Here is an 18,548-nt window from a genome sequence, read left to right as displayed (position 1 = left end):
CTGTGTCATTTCTTAATTTGCGTGGCCTTGGGCAGATGGAATCCTGCAGCTCAGTCCCACCAACTGTCGAATGGGACAGTAATAGTACCTTCCTCATTGATTGTGAGGGTAATGTGACCTGTGTGGAAAGCATTTAACAAATAGGCATGAAACAATAAAATGTGGAAAGCATTTAACAGATGTGATAAATAAAATAAATAATAAAACGTGATTTAAAAATAAATCATTGAGGGACACCTGGGATGGCTTAGCGGTTGAGCATCTGCGTTTGGCTCAGGGCATGATCCTGGGCTCCTGGGATCGAGTCCTGCATCGGGCACCCTGCATGGAGCCTGCTTCTCCCTCTGCCTGTGTCTCTGCCTCCTCTCAGTGTGTCTCTCATGAATACATAAATAAAATCTTAAAAAAAAAAATCACAGAAAGTCAGGGTTGGTGGGCAGTGAGTTTCCTCCTTCCTGTTTAATGGTCCCTGTCTGTTGCATGGTGAATTTTCTAATGTGTCCTGGGGGAGAAGCAAGCAAACCTGGAGACTCAGGGAGCCCCTCTGCCTGTGTCCCGCACAGGGCACTCTCGGGATCTTTGGATACAGGGGGGTGTCATGGGGACAGAGCCTAAAGTGCAGAAGCAGGGGAAACAATCAAAGCCGGCTGAGGAGGCCGGGGAAGGTGGTTTAGGAGCACCAGGAGGTAGATCGGAGCCTCTGGGAGGACCAAGAAGGAGGCTGCCCCCGGGGAGGTGGAAGTGCGTGGGGGTAGCATGTGAAACCTGTGTCCATGCCCAAGGCATTTTTAAAGGAAGTGCCTGGGAACCGCTGGCCTGGAAAATAGTGCCCAGAGGGCTTGGGCTGGGCAAGAGAACAGACCGTCACCGCCCACTGGGTGTCACCTCCGTGTGAGTGGCCTTGCCAGGCTCCGAGCCTCCTGAACTCTGGCAGAACCCTCCAGAGGCCTGCCCTCGGGGCCACTGGCCCGCCCGGCCTTGCCCACCTGCTCCGAGGGGCCGGGGCGGCCTGCGGGCTGGCAGCCAGGCCGGCTCGCTCACTGCCGCCACGTGGGTGCGGACGGGGATTGTCCATCTGTCCGTGTCGGGAGGGAAGCCGTCCTGCAGGCCCGCCTCCATGTCTGACCGGTGGCTCTCTGCCCTCACAGCTAGATGAGGAAGAGGAGCGGAGGAAAAGGCGCCGGGAGAAGAACAAAGTGGCGGCGGCTCGATGCCGGAACAAGAAGAAGGAGCGGACGGAGTTTCTGCAGCGGGTGAGCGGGCTGGGCGGGCGGGCGGGCGCCCATCTCGTTGGCACCTGTGGGCCCGCAGATGTCACCCACGCCTGCGGAGTGGAATGGACGGGCACCTGCTGGCATCTGCCCACGCGGCTGCCACCCCTCGGTTCCTCCCTGCCTCCCACCCACTGCCCTTTCCCCCACCCAAGGGCAGCCGGCCTCAGGTCCCACCCACCCAGGTCCCCCGAAGGCCAGAGGAGGTGGGAGGAGCCAAGTCCCCTCTACTAGGCCACACCCTGGTGCTGATTGACCCTTGTGGCCACGGACTGCTACTACTCATTTCAAAACCCTGGTGGCTGCCAGAGTTGTCTAGGGTGGATGCTAATGACCTAGGTGACAACCGCCAAATGTGCGCAGTGGATGCAGCACCTGGCAAGAGAGAAGCTCCTCCCTTCGCTGCAGGGGGCTCTTCCAACCCTGCATCCCCTCTGGCTGGCCTCAGCCCTGCTGGAGGGGCCCCCCAAGCCTCTGCCCCCAGGGAGCAGATGTCAGCTCTGCCTGTGAAGGCCAGCAGAAAGGGTCGCCTTCCCCCCCCTCCCCCACCTGGCCCTCAGAGCGGGTCTCTGCCCTTACATGTGGACTGTGCCAAGCAGTCCCCCCAACCCCCCTAGAGTCCCATCTCTTAGGCCTTCGCTGCTTCTCAACAATGATAGACAGCAGTGAAGGGACATGACCAGGAAAGCTAATCAGTCCAGGTTGGTAGTCTCTGGTCTCTCCACTCTGGGTCACTTGTTCATTACTAAAGAATAATAGTAACAATAACAATCCATGGGTCTGGCTCTGTTCTATAGCATGCAACAACGTGGTTGCTAACATTTGTAAGGTGTGCAAAATACTCTAAATATATTATCTCTTTATAGGCATAACAACTGTATGAGGTTATTGTCTTCCTACAGATGGGGAAACTAAGGCATGGTGAGATTAAGTTACTTGCCCAGGTCCCTCAGCAACTAAGTGGTAGAACTGGGATTCAAGCCTGAGGCTAACTTGAAAGCATTTGTTCTTAATACTCTGCTATGCTAGCTCTAATTCATTGGTTCATTTGTTCATTCTTTCGCTCATTTGTTGATTCATTGGCAAGCATTTTTATACACGTGCTAAATGCCCAGCACTGTGCCAGGTGTACTGAGGGACACACAGGAAGGAGCAGACATAGACCGTCCCACGGGAGCTGGAGAGACAAGGCTGATGTGGCCTCTGGTTTCTCTAATGCTGGGGAATATATGGGTCTTTTCTCACACTCTCAACAAGCAGAGAGAAAATCCGAGGTCACAGGTGTAGACAGTGTGGGGCCGTGTGTACACCAGCAAGCTCTGAGCATCTGGGGTAGGTGAATGGCCATTACAGGTGAGAGTTAGACTCCAAGAGCTGGGAGCTTCCTTGGAAGAGTTGGGGGATCAACACTGGGCTGGAAGTTTTCAAAAAGTTTCTAAGATACAGGTCTGACACGGGCCTTTAACGTGGTTGGAGTGTCCCGCACCTCATTTCCAGCCCTGAGCACCTGCAGAGCCAAGTAAGGCATTCGAGTGAGATAAACATTAGTTATCCCCATTGTAGGAATTGACCTCTAGCTCAGAAGAGGTCAAGTTATTTGCCCAAAGTCACACTGCTAGCAAGTGTTAGAGCTGGGATTCATTTATTCCTTTGCTTATCTATCCATCCATCCATCCATCCATCCATCCATCCAACCAACCAACCAACCAATCAGTGTGTTGTGAGTACCGGCTATTGCACAGCAGACAAGCAAGTGATGTCTACATAGGATGGCAGAGAGAAGTGGGGAGTGGTAATGTGTGCTGCGAGTTGTGTTGGGCCAGCCTGGCAGGCTGTGAGAACACACCATGAGGCCCTATCTTAGTCTAGGCTTAGGAGAGACTGCTTACTGAGCCACAGAAGAGGAGCAGGAGCTAACGAGGACAGGGATGTGGGGGGTTAGCAGGAACAGTGCAAGCAAAGGCCAGAGGCAAGAGGTGTTTAAGGATGTGATTAAGAAATTGAGAAGAATGTCAGTGTGGCTGGAATTTAGAGAGTGGAGGGGCAGGCAGCCCCCCTGGTCCTTGCTAGGTCTGTGATGCGATGTCTGGGGCAATCCTCCTTTATGCCTCTGGTCCTGGCCTACTTACTAATATCACTTGTTTTATTCTCACAAATGTCTCCATCATGCTGATGAATTATGTAGTCATGGAGAGCGATGGAACGTTTCAATTGGAGGGAGACACACCTTGGAAAGATCCTCCTGGCTGCAGTGTGTGGCAAGGATTGGGGCAGTGGGAAGACCAGTTATATGACTGGGGTGGTATCCTTGGAGGCTCGGGGTCTAGGAGGGGGGTTTGGGCAGTTCCATCCCAGTCCTCCTCTTTTCCCATGCTCCTCTCTTCCCCTATGGCTTTAGAAACACAGTTGGGCCTGAGGTTTAGGACACAGATGCAGGTGGCTGTGTTGATGGCCAGTGCCCACAGACCTGAAGAATTCTCTTATAATTCAGTCATTTATTATTTTTTAAAGATTTATGTATTATTGGAGAGAGAGAGAGAGAGAGAGAGAGAAGGGGCAGAGGAAGAGAATCCCAGGCAGACTCCCCACTGAGCATGGAGCCTGCCATGGGGCTTGATCTCATAACCCTAAGATCATGACCTGAGCTGAAATCAAGTCAGACGCTTTACTGACTGAGCCACCCAGGTGACTCTTGTACTCTATTTTTTATCAGATAAAATATTTATAAGGCTCAGAGGTACAAAAGGACATGTGTGTACACACACCCACACACATATGTATAATGTAGAAAGTCACCCACCCATCCTTGACCCCTGGATGCCTAGATACACTGGGAGATTCTTAGAGCCTCTCAGAGTTCACCTGCCTGGACCAGCCGAGTTCCTGAGGCAACCAGGGTGACCCCAGTACCTCCTGTGTCCGCAATTACATGTAGCAGCCCCTGCACTTCTCCCTTCTGTAACCCTGGCCTCTGTAACTGCTGCGCCTAACGCAGGTTCATTCCCTGGGCTTTGGTAGCAGTAACCCCATCTCATACTCCCATGGTGCACTGCACTCTTCATGGCCATTCTCTCTTTGATGGCCACAAGAAGAAGGTGGCTCTGGGAGGAGATGAGGCAGTCCCCACTCCACTAATGAGGATTCTGAGACTCAGAGGGATGAAAGTTTGCTCGAGGCCCCACAGCAGCTGAGGTGGGACTCGAACCCAGGGCTTCCTTTGTTGCCCAGCATGCTGTTCAGGTTGCCCCGGCTCAGGGATATTGGGGATATGGTTCACAGTGACATAGCTAAAGTGGCAGAGTCAGGATTTTAATTCAGACAGGTCTTTTGGACTCAGAAGAGGCCACACCAGCCTTCTACCCAATACTTACCAAAAAAGTTGGGAAATAGAACTCTATTTTAAGTGCATTAGGGTTACTTGTTTTTAAAAGATAAAATCAGGGATGCCTGGGTGGCTCAGTGGTTGAGTGTCTGCCTTTGGCCCAGGGCGTGATCCTGGAGTCCCGGGATCGAGTCCTACATCTGGCTCCCTGCATGGAGCCTGCTTCTCCCTCTGCCTGTGTCTCTGCCTCTCTCTGTGTGTCTTTCATGAATAAATAAATTTGAAAAATCTTTAAAAAAAAAAAAAAAGATAAAATCAGAGAATGCTTAAAGTCCCCTGGGCCAATCATTATATTTTCTGGGAGGGGACTGAAGCCCCGAGAAGAGAATTGACTTGGCCAAGGTCACACAGCCAGTATGAAAAGCCAGAACACGCAGCCCCTTTGTATTTTTTCTCCTGCCTTTGCTGAGCACAGTGAAAGAGACAGAATGTTCATTCACTTGCACTAATTCTATTCTAGAATGACAAATGGAGGCAGCTGGGTGGCTCAGCTGGTTAAGCATCTGCCTTCGGCTCATGGGGCCTGGGATCAAGTCCCACATGGGGATCCCTGCTGGGCAGGAAGTCTGCTTCTCCCTCTCCCTCTGCTGCTCCTCCCCGCTTGTGCTCTCTTATTCTCTCTCTCTCCCTCAAATAAATAAAATTTTTAGAACGAAACAATAACAACAACAAATGGTTTCATTTTCTCCAGGGCAATAAATATCTACCAGAAGACAAAATAATAAGCAAAAATGCAAGCAGAGTTATTGACTTCTGTGATTAACATGTATCTTGATTAGGGAAACAGATCAGGTAATTGCTGCTACAAAACCACAGACAACTTCTACGATCATGGTTAAAAAAAAGAAAAAGATTCTTCGGAACTCAACTTCTACTTATGCAATTAATAAAGATGTAGCACCACCCAAGAAAACAGAAGGAAATAAAAGTAAAAAGCAGTCACATTCTGACAGCCAGCTGGGCAGAATTTAGGGTATTCCATGATATGCTCTAACCTTTTATTTTTTATTTTTTTTATTTTTATTTATTTATGATAGTCACACACACACGCAGAGAGAGAGAGAGAGAGAGAGAGAGAGAGAGAGGCAGAGACACAGGCAGAGGGAGAAGCAGGCTCCATGCACCGGGAGCCCGACGTGGGATTCGATCCCGGGTCTCCAGGATCGCGCCCTGGGCCAAAGGCAGGCGCTAAACTGCTGCGCCACCCAGGGATCCCATGCTCTAACCTTTTAAAACCAACAGAATGCAGTGCCATTCTGCTGAATGGTGACTGTATGTGTGAAGCCACATGCCTACTTGGGTCTCTGTGTGATACGGACGTTCGTACGTGAAGTTGGTTGGACGCACAGTCATTTCGAGGCAGTAGATTGGTGTGTAGTACTGAATGCCATGTGCCTGGACGCTGGCCCTTGCATTGGCACCTTTAATGCCCACTCATGTGCCACCCAACTGCTTCCTTGCCATCCCCAAACAGCAGCCCCCTTGGGCCCTTCCCCTCGGGCCCACAGGCAGCCTCTTTCATTCTCCAGATGGAGCCAGTCACCAGGATCTGCCAGGCATCTTTGAACCATCCTCCTCTGCTGCTTCTCCTTCTCTTTCTCCATGGGCCCTTGCTCAAAGCTTAAAGTATCCATTCCTTAAGCCTCCCTAAGCCTTCAGTTTATAAGGTGCCTTTCCCATGTGAGTTCACTTAATCCCCGCGAGCATCATCATTTTATATTTAAGATAGCTGAAACTCCGTGTAGTTAAGGAACTTACTCCTGACTCTGGTTCCAAACCCTAAAGTTTTGCCTAATGTGGCTCTAACTCCACCTTCCTGGCTCTCTACCTTCTGTCCTAAAATGACCTATGGTCACAATGGAGGATTTCTTCTCCTAAACACATCTGTAGCTTATTTCCCATGTCTGTGTCCTTGTCCACTCAGGGCCGCCTTCCTCATGTCCCACCCCCTCCACTGGAGGGGCCTACTGGCCTTCTCAACCCAACCATTTTTTAAACTTGAGGCCAGACCTAGCCATTTAGGCCTCTTGGAAGGTCTTCCAGCCCCTGCAGTGCTGATGGGCACATAGTAAGCTCTTTCCCACTGTATGGATCCTGATTCCCCCAGACATTTGTTGTACACGAATGTCCTCAAGCAAATGCAAATGGGTGGATTGAACAGAAACTCCTAGAGACAGAGGGTCAGAGGATTTGAACTTGGAGTTAAAATGTTGGCTTAGGGAAACCAGATGGTCAGAGGGTTTGTGAGGAGTCCCCAAGGTCATGAGTTCATCAGACCCGGTGAGCAGGCAGCTAAGATTAGCACCCAACTGGCTCAGACTGATCGGTCATGGACCCATGGTTTCACGTGGGTCTCTCTCCTGGCCTTCAGAGATGACTTCACCTGGAATTCTGAGAGCAGGGGACAGGGCCAGCCTCCCCCTCTGGCTTCATCCTGTTGAACCAGAAACAACCATAGCTGGTTTTTAATATTTTTCCCTTGAGCATTTTTTTCCTTTTTTCGAGGCTGTTCTCCTGCAGTGTTTGGTCACAAGGACTGCACGTGTCAGCAGTCGAGTTCCCTGGGCCACTCATGCTGTGTCCTCAAAGATGAGCACAAGGCAGGCCAGTGGGTGGGAGAAAGAATAGCAGCCCTGGGATGTGTGTGGGCCCCACTGAGGGCCCTGAAGACCACCAAAGGAGGCTGCTCGGCCTGGCCCTGACAGGTGGAGGGCAAGCCCCTAGACCCAAGCCAGGGTTCCCCAGCTCAGTTGTGGAACATGCAATCATAACCACAGCTTGTCCTTTGCCTGATACAGGTTGCTCAACTTCAGCTGTTGACATTTTGTCTAGATAGTTCTTAATGTGGGGCCATCCTGTGCGGGATGTTTATGAGCATCTCTAGCCTCTACCCACTACCCCTAGCCTCTACCCACTAAATGCAGGTAGCAACCTTCTCCCCAGTTGCAACAACCAAAAATGTCTCCAGACATTGTCAAATGTCTTCTAGTAGGCCAAGTCGCTCCGAGTTGAGCACCACTGGGCTAAAACTTTGCTGGCTCTTGAGTAAATTTCAACCCTTGAGCTGCTTGCCAGTTTTAAGACACAGTCCAATAAAAATCATTCAGGAGCCTTCCTGTCTTACTGTTTTGACCCCAAGCCTTGAACTGGTATGCCCACCACCTATCCACACTCTGGACATGCGAACTCCCCCTGAAATCAAATAGCCAGCATTGCTTCTTTCCCTTGGAGTCTCTCCCACTGAGCTGGAAGTTCATTGGGAATCTCACTTGAGATTTGAAACTTTATTTTAGATCCAGAAGGATGACAGTTGATTGCCCCCCAATGGACAAAGCTTCTAGATAACAGGGGATAAAGAGGAGGGTGTTTAATAATTTGAGGCTAATAACCAGGCAGCACGTGTTTTAGGAAGAATGACATGATTACCCTGGGCGCGTGATCCCACAGGCCAATATCCCCAATGTACAATGACACATCACACATCAAAGCACTTTGCCACTGCACTGCCAGCTGTGGGTCACGTGTGACCCCCTCTGGACCCTTCATGCACCTGCTCTAGTGCCACTGGGCCACTATTCTTCTCCCACCCTTTGTTTCTTTGGGCCAGGGCCAGGAGGCAGGAGAGTATTGGCATATTTGAGCAATTACAAGGAAGTCACTGTGGCTGGAGTAGATTGAGCGAGGGGAGGGAAGGGGGACCTGAGATAGGCTGGCCCCAGAATATAACCTGGTTCATCCCGCTTTGACACAGGCCAGTGTCACAGGAGTGACGGGCACGGCTGCAGAAAGTCAATTACCCCAGGGGCTCAATAGCAGGTTCTGTGCTTTCTCCAGTGGGAGCCTGGCAGGCAGAAAACAGGCGGACGCCCGATGGGAGTGCCTTGTAGCTCCCAGAGGCAGAGCTGGTCCCCAGTGAGCGCTTACAGCCCCGTCTCTGTTTCCATGCACCAGGAATCTGAGCGGCTGGAACTCATGAACGCGGAGCTGAAGACCCAGATCGAGGAGCTGAAGCAGGAGCGGCAGCAGCTCATTCTGATGCTGAACCGGCATCGCCCCACCTGCATCGTCCGGACGGACAGCGTCAAGACCCCCGAGTCCGAAGGCAACCCGCTGTTGGAGCAGCTAGAGAAGAAGTGACCATGGGCTGGGCGAAGGAAGAGGAGGAAGAGGAGGAGGAGGAGGAGGATTTGGGAAGAGGGTAGAGGACGAGGGGTCCCAGAGGGCCCTTCCTCGCTGCATGACAAACTTGACAAGGAGGCTCAGCACAGCCAGCGCTGGCCGGGCCTCTTTTGTGAAACTCAGATCAGCCACACGAGGGGAAGAACGGCTGAGGGAGCTAGAAGGACCAAGCGCTGAGACCAAAGCAGACCCTCGGGCGGGGCTGGCCTGCTGGGGCCCAGCTCGAAGGAGGCAGCACAGAGACCAGCCGGCCGAGAGACACCCCAACCCAATGGCCTCGGGCACTTCCCGGCCCCCCCCACCGGGCCCACTGAGGGACCTCGGAGCAGCCAGGAAAAGCCATGAGTTGCAAACAAAACGCGGCTGGGGACGAACTCCGAGTCCAACTGCAGCCTGCCGGCCCCCAGCCCTGCCTGCCGACCCTGAAGCCGGGCTGGACGGGGTGCCATGCGGGGCCCTGCTGTCTCCACCCCCTGGGCCCAGCGTGGGGGGGGCCCCCCCCGGGAGCGGCAGCCGGGGCGCACCCTCGCCCGCCCTGCTGGAGTTTGCTGTGGGCACGAGGCGCGGGCGCCCTTCCAAAGCACATACTCACCGAATGTTTACAGACTGGCTGTCCTGGCAGGGCTTTCAACTGCACATGTTTTTTATACTTTCTTTTTTTTTTTTTTTTTAATATTTTTTACAAAAAAAAAGATTTTATACAAGCAATATATATATGGATTTCTATAATCACTCGATGTGATATAGTATAAATATGCTATGGTTTGTTTGTTACGAACAGATATCCAGCAGTTATGGCCATTGTGTGTAACTCCTAAGTACTGTAGTAGTCTCTGGGTGTTGGGGGTGGCCGGGGCGGGCATGGGGTGCATTTCCATCCTGGTAAACCCTTCCTAGTACTCAGTCCTGTATCGCTCAGTAAACGTTACTCTTACTTACTCGGCTGCCTCTTGTGGTGTCTGCCTAGGGAATGGGGTGCAAGGCACGCCCGGTGGGCTTCCCGGTTGCGGTGTCAGAGGATGTTTGGAGCGTCTGCTGTAGGCCCTGGGTTTTCACAACAGCCCTCCCAGGTAAGTGTTTATATGCCCATTTTACAGATGAGGAAGTCGAGGTTCAGAGAAGTTAAAGAAATCTGTGGTACTTCCTTTGTTCACTCCACGAGTGTACTGAGTGCCTGCCCTGTGTGCGCCAGGCAATCTACAAGGGGCCGAGTCATCACCATAAAATGATAATTATCTTGTTCTCTGCTAGTGTGGATAGTTGTTGATATTTACTACATAGTGCAAATGATTTAATATCTTTTATTCTCTAAAGGTGGCTTCAGAGTTTGTGTCCTGGCCATGTACCCAGTTCCTATAGTGACAAATGCTGGGATCCAGGATTCCCGGGTTCATTGGGCTCCTGCAATGCCACAGTCATCTGTGTTGGGCTCACCATCCCCCTCCTCGGACCTCCCTAGGATTTCCTGCCAGGTGGTCACAAGTAAGGCCTGTGCCCAGAGTTGCTCTGAGAATCAACTGTGCAACCTATACGAAGGACAAGACCCATTAGCAATCAGATGGGCACAAACTAGTATGTGTTGGTTGGGATACGAATTAAAGGGAACTTACATATGCCAGGAGTGGGAAATCCGTGTGACTCCTGTGTAAAGCAAATTAGCAATAACCAGTGATGCTAAAGCTAAACACATCCTTTGACCTAGCAATTTCCCTCCGGAGTATATACCCTGGAGGAACTCCAGTACAGGGGCCCAAGGAAATGGACAAGACTTCCACTGAAGCTTTGTTTGTAATAAAGAGAAACTGAAAACAACCTAAATACCTATGAACAGAAGAGCAGATAAACCGTATTTTTATAAAATCAAATATTATGCAGTAGTTAAAAAGAATGAACCAGAGCTACAGGTATCGATGTGAATAAATCTCAGGAATGCAGTGTTGAGCTGGAGGAGAGGACAGCAAGTTGCAGTGTACCATTTATGTAATCTTTCTGGACATGTAAACTGATATTTTACTGTTTGCGGGTACACACAGAACTGGATAGTAGAGGTGCAAAGGCATGCACAGGACTGCTATCAAAATCAAATATCAAAATCAGTGATGGGGAATGCTCCTGGGGGGTGGGGTGGGGACAGCATCTACAAGGCCAAGAAGGACACTGGGTTTCAACTGTACCTGTAATATTTCATTTACTTTAAAGAATCTGAATCAAATGTAGAACAATGTTAGAATTTGTCAGAGGTGAGTGATACTCTTCACATTCTTCTGTATGCTTGGTATATTTCATAATAAAAAAGAACAAGCCACAGCACAAATAGGTTTTGTTATTCCATTCTTTCCTTAGCAAACTCAGGAAATAAAAACAAAATCTGAAGTTACAATGGCGTTCCCGCATATGCTCCTTGAATTGATGCAAATTTCGTTAAGTGTCTAGAGGGAAAGAGAGAGAGAGAGAGATACAATTCCAAGGGTGTAATTTGTTTCCCTGGCCCTTGTAGTCGGTAAGCCCAAGCCCTGGGGTGAGGGTGTCCAGGGAAGAGGGCACCTTGGGGAGTGTTGATCTGCTTCTTTCAGTGGGTCCTGGTCCCTGCTCTCTGCAAAATGAGCAAGGGAAGGCATACGTTTTCTCCTTAAATGCTGACTTTTCATCCCAAACCCTCTGTAAAATGCAATCCACTGCACCTTTAAGGCTAGAAGCAAAGCAAAGGGGAGACATTTTAAAGACATGAGAGCAGTTTTCACAGGTATCTTTATTTCTTCTTGTTGTGCCAACAAATCATCACAGATTTTCTGGTTTAAAGCCACACAAATTTTAGTATCTTAAAATTCTAGAAATCAGAAGTCCAAAATGGGTCTCAGTGGAATAAAATCAAGGTGTCCGCTGGTCTACGTTCTGCTTGCAGGCTCATGTGGGGGACAATCTGCTTCCTGGCCCTTTCCGGTTAGTGGAAGCTGCCCACACTCCTTGGCTCGTGGCCCCTTTCATCTTTAAAGCCAGCAATGTCCGGCTGAGTCACATCACATCACTCTGACACTGACTCTTCTGTGTCTTCCACCTTTTAAGGACCTTCGTGATTATATTGGGCCCACCTGGATAATAAGAATAATCTTATTTTAAGGTCAACTGATTAGCAACTTTAATTCCATATGCAACCTTAATTCCCCCTTCCCATGTAACAGAACATATTCACAGATTCCATCCTTGGGAGGCCATTACTCTGTCGACTGCAATAGGAATTTAAGAGTTGGAGGTTCTTACAGCTCTCCTCATTCCCTGGCAAATTAGGCTGTTTTCCATGGAAGCACTGTGAGGATAGATTCTCTACATGGGACGTCTCCAGTGCCTGGCACTCTGCTTGGCACAGATGGTCAACACACACAACCCATGAATGCCATACGCACAGACGCACAAACTCACAGATATACTCACAGATGTGTGTGACACAGTATAGACACAGACAAATACATCTATACACAACACACGGATACACAGACACACACATTTATTCATGTAAGGTGTGACTGAGCATACAGTAATGAGACTGATGCCAGTCTTAGTGCTTTATGTTACATTTCTGTAATTTTAGAATGAACTTCTTTTCCATACTGGTAAATCATCTTTCTATGAGAAGAGCTAAATGAATCATGGTTAATGAGAATGTCAATTAAGCTGGGTACACTGTTTTGACTTAAAAACTTAAGTATGTCAGATACTGAGTTTCAGGTTTGGTTTCTATCCTGCTCTGTGGACAATTCCTAAAGAAATGAGTTGTGATGCTTTGGACCATCTGTGGTGAAGTTAACATTGTGGCGTCAGCCTCTACTGCTCTGTGTGATCATACTCACCTGGGTGGACAGTACTGGTACCTGTCATGCCCCATTTAAAATCATCCAACTCCAGTTCTATTGCATGTTCAGGTCTGAGAAAGTGTGAACAACCTCACACAGGTACAAACTGACAATGTCTCCCCCACCTGCCACTCTCTGGCATGCCATGTACCTCCCACTTCCTATCCTGGGGGACATCCATGGTGATCTCTCCCTGGCACTTACACATATGCAACCTGGAAATCTGGGGGAGTTGATGCCTGTAGGATCTCCATTGACTAGCTAGGGGATGGGAACAATGGATAAATGCTTTTCCCTTTCATCCTCCAGGTGCAGAGTTCTAGGATGTACTTCCTAAGCTTCCTCAAAAGGTCTTGCAGGATTAATCAAGACCCATAGAAATGACCTGCAGAGTTGGCTCAACTCACTAGTGTGTCTTGTATTGGTTTTCTTTCCTGCCCTGTTTCACTCCCCTGTTCCCTGGGACCACTTCCCAAATAAACCACCTGAGCACAAGCATTGGTCTCAGGCTCTGCTTTTGGGGGAACCCAGGTGAAAAGAGTTAGGGTCCCCGTAGAGGGACGCCTGGGTGGCTCAGTGGTTGAGCATCTGCCTTTGGCTCAGGGCGTGATCCTGGATTCCTGGGATCGAGTCCCACATTGGGCTCCTTGCATGGAGCCTGCTTCTCCTCCCTCTGCCTGTGTCTCTGCCTCCCTGCGTCTCTCATGAATAAGTAAATAAAATCTTTTTTAAAAAATTACTCTAGAAGTAGCCCTAGAAATCAGCCCCTCAGAATGGGATATATGGAGGGATTCACTTGCCAGCCAGATAGCAGTGGGATGGAGAGAATCCCTGACCTACCGAAGCATCATAGTTACTTGGGTTGTCTCCTGTGTGGATTGCGATGTGATATATAGGTGGGAGGGGAAGTGGTTATCTGTGGCACCTGTATGGTATGAGGATGAGGTTATAAAGTTTGAATGGATTGCCTTTTGTTAACTGTGTTGGAAGTCTTGGGGGAAAAAAATACAAAGCTTAGTTTGGCCAACCATAAACTTAAGGCATGCACAAAACTGGAAAACATCTTTGGCAGTATTTAAGGAGATGCTTAGTTCTTCCAGTCCCAAACACTGTGCTGAGAATCAGGCCCAGAATCTAATTGCAAAAGTGGAAGACTCATTAAAGAGAATGAATGTTTACCCTTACATTTTTTTTTTTCCCATATCAAAGTCAGTGTGCTAAAGGGAAAAAGGTAGGACCATGAGACTTGAAATGGGGCCATTTGGGTAAACAAGACTCTTGAAACCCTAGAATCCCTTGAACCTTCTGGACTGGCAAAAGCAGCCCCCTGACCCATACTAGAGGGGAGCAGCTTCCCTGTGCTTGGAGACCCTACAAAGATTGCACTTGAAGCAGGTCCCTGCAGCGTGATGTTCATCCTTAAGATCCACCTCTGCCACACTCATGACCGCCAGGCAGATAGACAGGATCACATGTCAGGACAGTTTGAGTAGGAGAAATACAGTCGTTCCATAAGAAAATCACTTCTTTGTTGAAGGAATTGGAGGACCTGGCTGATATGGATTCACAAACACCAGGGGAGACAAATGGGAATGATTGTGCCTTAGGGTATTGGACCAAGAGGACCTGGATATCAGTCTGGGAAGGAGAGACCTGTACATGGGAGCACCCACCTATGACTCTGGGTTCAAAGCCATGGCATTGACACCGGGAATATACCTGAGTACGTTGTCAGTATTGCTTCTTGAAGCTTACTCATGGCATGAACCCACAGTAAATAAAGTGGAGATACTGAACCGTCCTTGGCAGAGAATTAAGGAAGAGATCAGAAGGTCCCGGGAGGAGGCTATGTTCACATGGGTTTGTTATATGAGACTGGAGGCCCCATCACCTGCCTGTGCTCCTCAGGAGGACCAGAGGAGTGTTCACGATGAGCTACTGGAGAGGGGCCCTAGCATGCCGGAGAAGCTGTGAATGGGCCAGGGTTGACAGGAGGAGAGGCTGCTGTAGAGCTGGGGCTCCCTAGGATCAGTGGGGATTATGGAGTTCCAGAATGGTAGAAGCCAGGAGAAGGCAATTAACTGGCATCATGGACAGCAAGGCCCTCATCCACTTTCTGGATCTAAGTCAGTTCACAGAGCCAGGAACCACTGACTGCAGGGCAGGCTAGGTCCCCTTGAGGAAGACCCTGCATTACCATTACACATACTCAATAAAATATTCAGGAAGCTTCCTAAAGAGTAACTAGACAATGGGGTGAGGAAAGGGGAATTCTCACATCTTTTGAGCACCGTTGCATCCACCATCCCCATTGTGTTGGGCAGTGGTGGGCTATGGTAAGCTTCACCCAGTGGTCCTCCGTGTCACCGCTGTCATGTTTGATGCATTAGCGTTAGAACAGATGGTCCAGCCTCTGGCGTTTGGTAAGCAGCTGTTAATCGGTAGATGCCTTCTTCTTAATTCCCGTCAATAAGGAGAATCAAAAACAGCTCACTTTTACTACAAGGCAGGCAGAGGAGTAGTGCTCACTGGCAGGCGGGCAGGGGCCATTGACTCTCCAGCTCCCCATCGGAATATGATCTTTCAAGTTTTGATCTTTCTGTCACTCCACAGAATCCAACTGCTCGCATGATGTTGACGGCATGATGCTAATAGGACACGTAGAGCAGGACGTGGCCAGGTCTGTAGATGCCCTCGTGAGGCACATGAGCACCAAACCATGGGAAAGAAATCCCATGAGGATTCAGGTGCCTGCCACATGGGTGGAGTTTTTTGTGGTCCTGTGCTCTGGCACAGGATTTCAAAGCATCCCCTTCAAGATAAAAGACAGGTAATCGCACCTTGCACCCCACCACTGAGAAAGAGGCTCAGGGCCTGGGGAACCTCTGGATTTTGGAGGCAACAGATGTACCTCACTTAGGAATACTGCTCCGACCCCTTTTGCAGTGACTTGGAAAGCCACCAGTGTTGAGTGGGGCTCTGTAGCAGTCCAGGCTGCGGTCCAACTGTCCTGGCATTCGTACCATGTCCCCATGTGCTCTGCCACCATATCACCTGGCACACCCCGTGGAGCTCGAGGTTTCCACGGTGCATAAGATGCGGCTGTTTTGAATGCACAACCCACGGTAAATTAAAATATAACTTTATGTGTTATCTCCCACGGTCCCTGTGAAGTGTATCCAGTGAGGATCACCTTTCCTTGTCTTCCAGTCTAAGATAAAACCAAAACCTCAAAGTTTTTATGTTCAGATCTTCTCCCCTCGCCAGCACAGGCCTGCTTCAGTCTGAGAGCCTGCAGCCCGAGGGAGCAGTGGTGAAGGGCCTAATGACCTTGAACTGTTTGAGTTCTAGGCTGGCTTTGGTCATGCTAGTCTTAGCAAATGTTTAAAGCTGATTCTTTCATGAGTTCTTTTCTGGGTCCTCCTGAGGTTTCTGTCTCCAGGGACTTCTTTCCTGCATGACCATCCACTGGGCAGATGTATCTGTAGGAAGCACTGTCCTCAGGCCCAGGAAGGCCCTCCAGCTTCTTTCTGGTACACCCCAGCATCTTCTAGATGGTCTTATTAGACAGACCCAGGCCAGCTACACCAGCCCACACTGGCCTTGCTCTCCATCATGCCCTGCCCAGAGACACTCAGGGCTTATAGACCTGGCCCAGCACAACCACTCTTCCAAGGGGTTCCAAGGTAGCTCCCCCCACCCCAGCTGGCTCAAAGGAAAGGGGGCACCAGCCCCTTCCTCCCACCTGGCTGAGAGCAAGGACTCCACATTGCCACACTTTCCTCCAAACCAATGGTTCTACAGATGTTTTTCCCATCTCTACATCAGGAGCCCTCTTTTACTTTTTAAAAAGATTTTTATTTATTTGAGAGAGAGAGAGAGAGAGAGAGAGAGAGAGCACAACAGGGGGAGCAGGGGAAGAGAGAGAAGCAGACTCCCCACTGAGCCAGACATGGGGCTCGATCCCAGGACCCCGGGATCCTGATGTGAGCCAGAGGCAGACACTTAAATGAACCACCAAGGTGCCCCTGGGGCCTTTTTCATGCTTTCAAACTGGAGAAGGCCTAATCATCCTGGAACCCATTCTTTAAAATTTGTAAAGTCTGCACTTGCTGATGTGGCTTCCCATCTATTGTGCTTTAGTGTTTCAGTCAAAACTTTAATATCCTGGGTATGTTGTTTCCCCAGTTAAAGGGCTGGCCGGGATTATAAAGGCTCCCAGACTCCTGTGACTCAGCTGTAAAAAAAGATGTTGCTGCACCCCAGGAGCAGATGGTATGGTTCACCAATGAACTAAAGGACGGCTATGTATTTTTATTGAGCATCAACCATATGCTCTTGTGAGGTGGGTGTTACAGCTTTAAGTCCCATTTTATTGAGGAGGAAACTGAGGCAGCACCACTGGATTTAATCCAAGTAAGACTTACTGAGCCAGGCTGGAAGACAGATTTGGACCTGATACAAAATCCCTGCCTTTAAGGAGAACAGTCCCTTGGGGAGAGACAGAGCAACAGGTAGGGAGAGTCTAGCCCCTGTCGGGTGATTCTGGAGCTGTGTCCTTTCTTCCTGAGGGAAAATAATACCCCATTTTGGCTGAGCATACACCACTATTTGGTGACCATCTTATTTTACTCTCCTAAAGTAGCTTTCATGTCAGTGTTTTAATCTTTGGCAGCTGCCCTGGCCCCTCTGAGCCTCTCTTAGGTGGCCAAGGGGCTGCCCTGCAGTGGTGGCTGAGTCCTCAGGGAGGCTTTTCTAATTGGTGCCCATTAGGGTCACTCAGTCCCCGCTTCTACTGCCCTTCTGTGAGAAGAAACCCTGACACACCAGCCACAGGCCTCACAGCAGATTCAAGCTCCCTGAAGGCCCCAAATCCTTCCCTTCCAGCCCTATTACTGTGGTATTTATAGCCCAAATGTGAAGGGTATTATTATTCTCCTTCCTCTGCCTTTCTTTGCCTGAAATAAAGACTCAGTCCACTCTTCTATTAAGCCAGATTTGCATAACATGGCCTGGGAAGAAATCTCAGAGCCCAGGGACCAGAGCCTCTGAGCTCTGTCTTTATACAGGGTTTCTGAAAAAGTTCTGTTCCTCTTTGAAGGTACAGGGGAAAACCAGGAGAGACTTCCCTCAAATGCATTCCCTTCAAGTAGCTGAACCTTTGCATTTCTAAAGCAGCTTCTAGCCCAGGCTCTAGAGATTTCCCTTCCCTCATTAGAAAGGAAAGCGTGGGTGAGTCCAAGGTCACTGCTTGTGGGTCTCATGAAATAAGCTCAAGTAAAACGTTCGCTTTCTGGGGCACCGATTTGTGGGGCTCTGCTCTGCATCAGGTAGGTGGAGGGAGAGGCACCCCCCACACACAATTGGCCTCCATCTCTAACTGGGCTCCCCACCAAGGGGCAGATGACCCACATGGGTCCCCTGGTGTCCACAAGGTCCACAATGTCCCCTCCCAAATACCAGACTGCCGTTTCTTTCACTAGGTCTTTGCAAAAAAAAGGGGGGGAGGATTCCTTTCATCATCAACAATAAACAATTAATGGGATTTACTAAATCTGTTACCTAAATACAAAAACTGTTTACAAGCATAATACATAGGTGTGTGGATTTCATTTTGCTGCCAATTCCTCCTCGTTAGGAATTAGTATTAGTCGTCCAGCCAGGCAAAGGGGGTCAAAGTAGGTCATTCCCGTTCACCTTCATCTTCTCTACTTGAACATTAACTTGAAAAACACACAAAAAGTGTTTAAATGACCTATAATTAAGAGAATGAAAAGACAAGCCACAGACTGGGAAAAAATATTTATAAAACACATATCTGAAAAAGGACTTGTATCCAAAATACACAAAGAACTCTCAAAACTCAAC

General features: G+C 49.4%; 1 protein-coding gene across 6 annotated transcripts in view; it reads left to right on the top strand.

The window, feature by feature from the left end:
- The window catches only part of JDP2 (Jun dimerization protein 2), a 42,665-nt gene extending 31,456 nt beyond the window's left edge, over positions 1-11,209 (top strand). For 5 of the 6 annotated variants that reach the window (XM_041759105.1, XM_041759106.1, XM_041759107.1 and 2 more), the window contains 3 exons: positions 1,149-1,253; positions 9,800-9,902; positions 10,147-11,209. In XM_041759105.1, coding sequence (XP_041615039.1) covers positions 1,149-1,253; positions 9,800-9,902; positions 10,147-10,481 — 543 coding nt within the window. In that variant the 3' untranslated portion in view covers positions 10,482-11,209. Of the gene's footprint in view, positions 1-1,148; positions 1,254-8,604; positions 9,903-10,146 lie in introns of all 6 variants that reach the window. The other variant, XM_041759110.1, reaches the window with a different exon arrangement.
- Positions 11,210-18,548: the final 7,339 nt, after the last annotated feature.

The sequence above is a fragment of the Vulpes lagopus genome, chromosome 6 (assembly GCF_018345385.1).
Source record: "Vulpes lagopus strain Blue_001 chromosome 6, ASM1834538v1, whole genome shotgun sequence".
Classification (NCBI taxonomy): domain Eukaryota; kingdom Metazoa; phylum Chordata; class Mammalia; order Carnivora; family Canidae; genus Vulpes; species Vulpes lagopus.
Note: the sequence above shows the minus strand (reverse complement) of the source record. Positions and strands in the feature narration are given on the sequence as shown.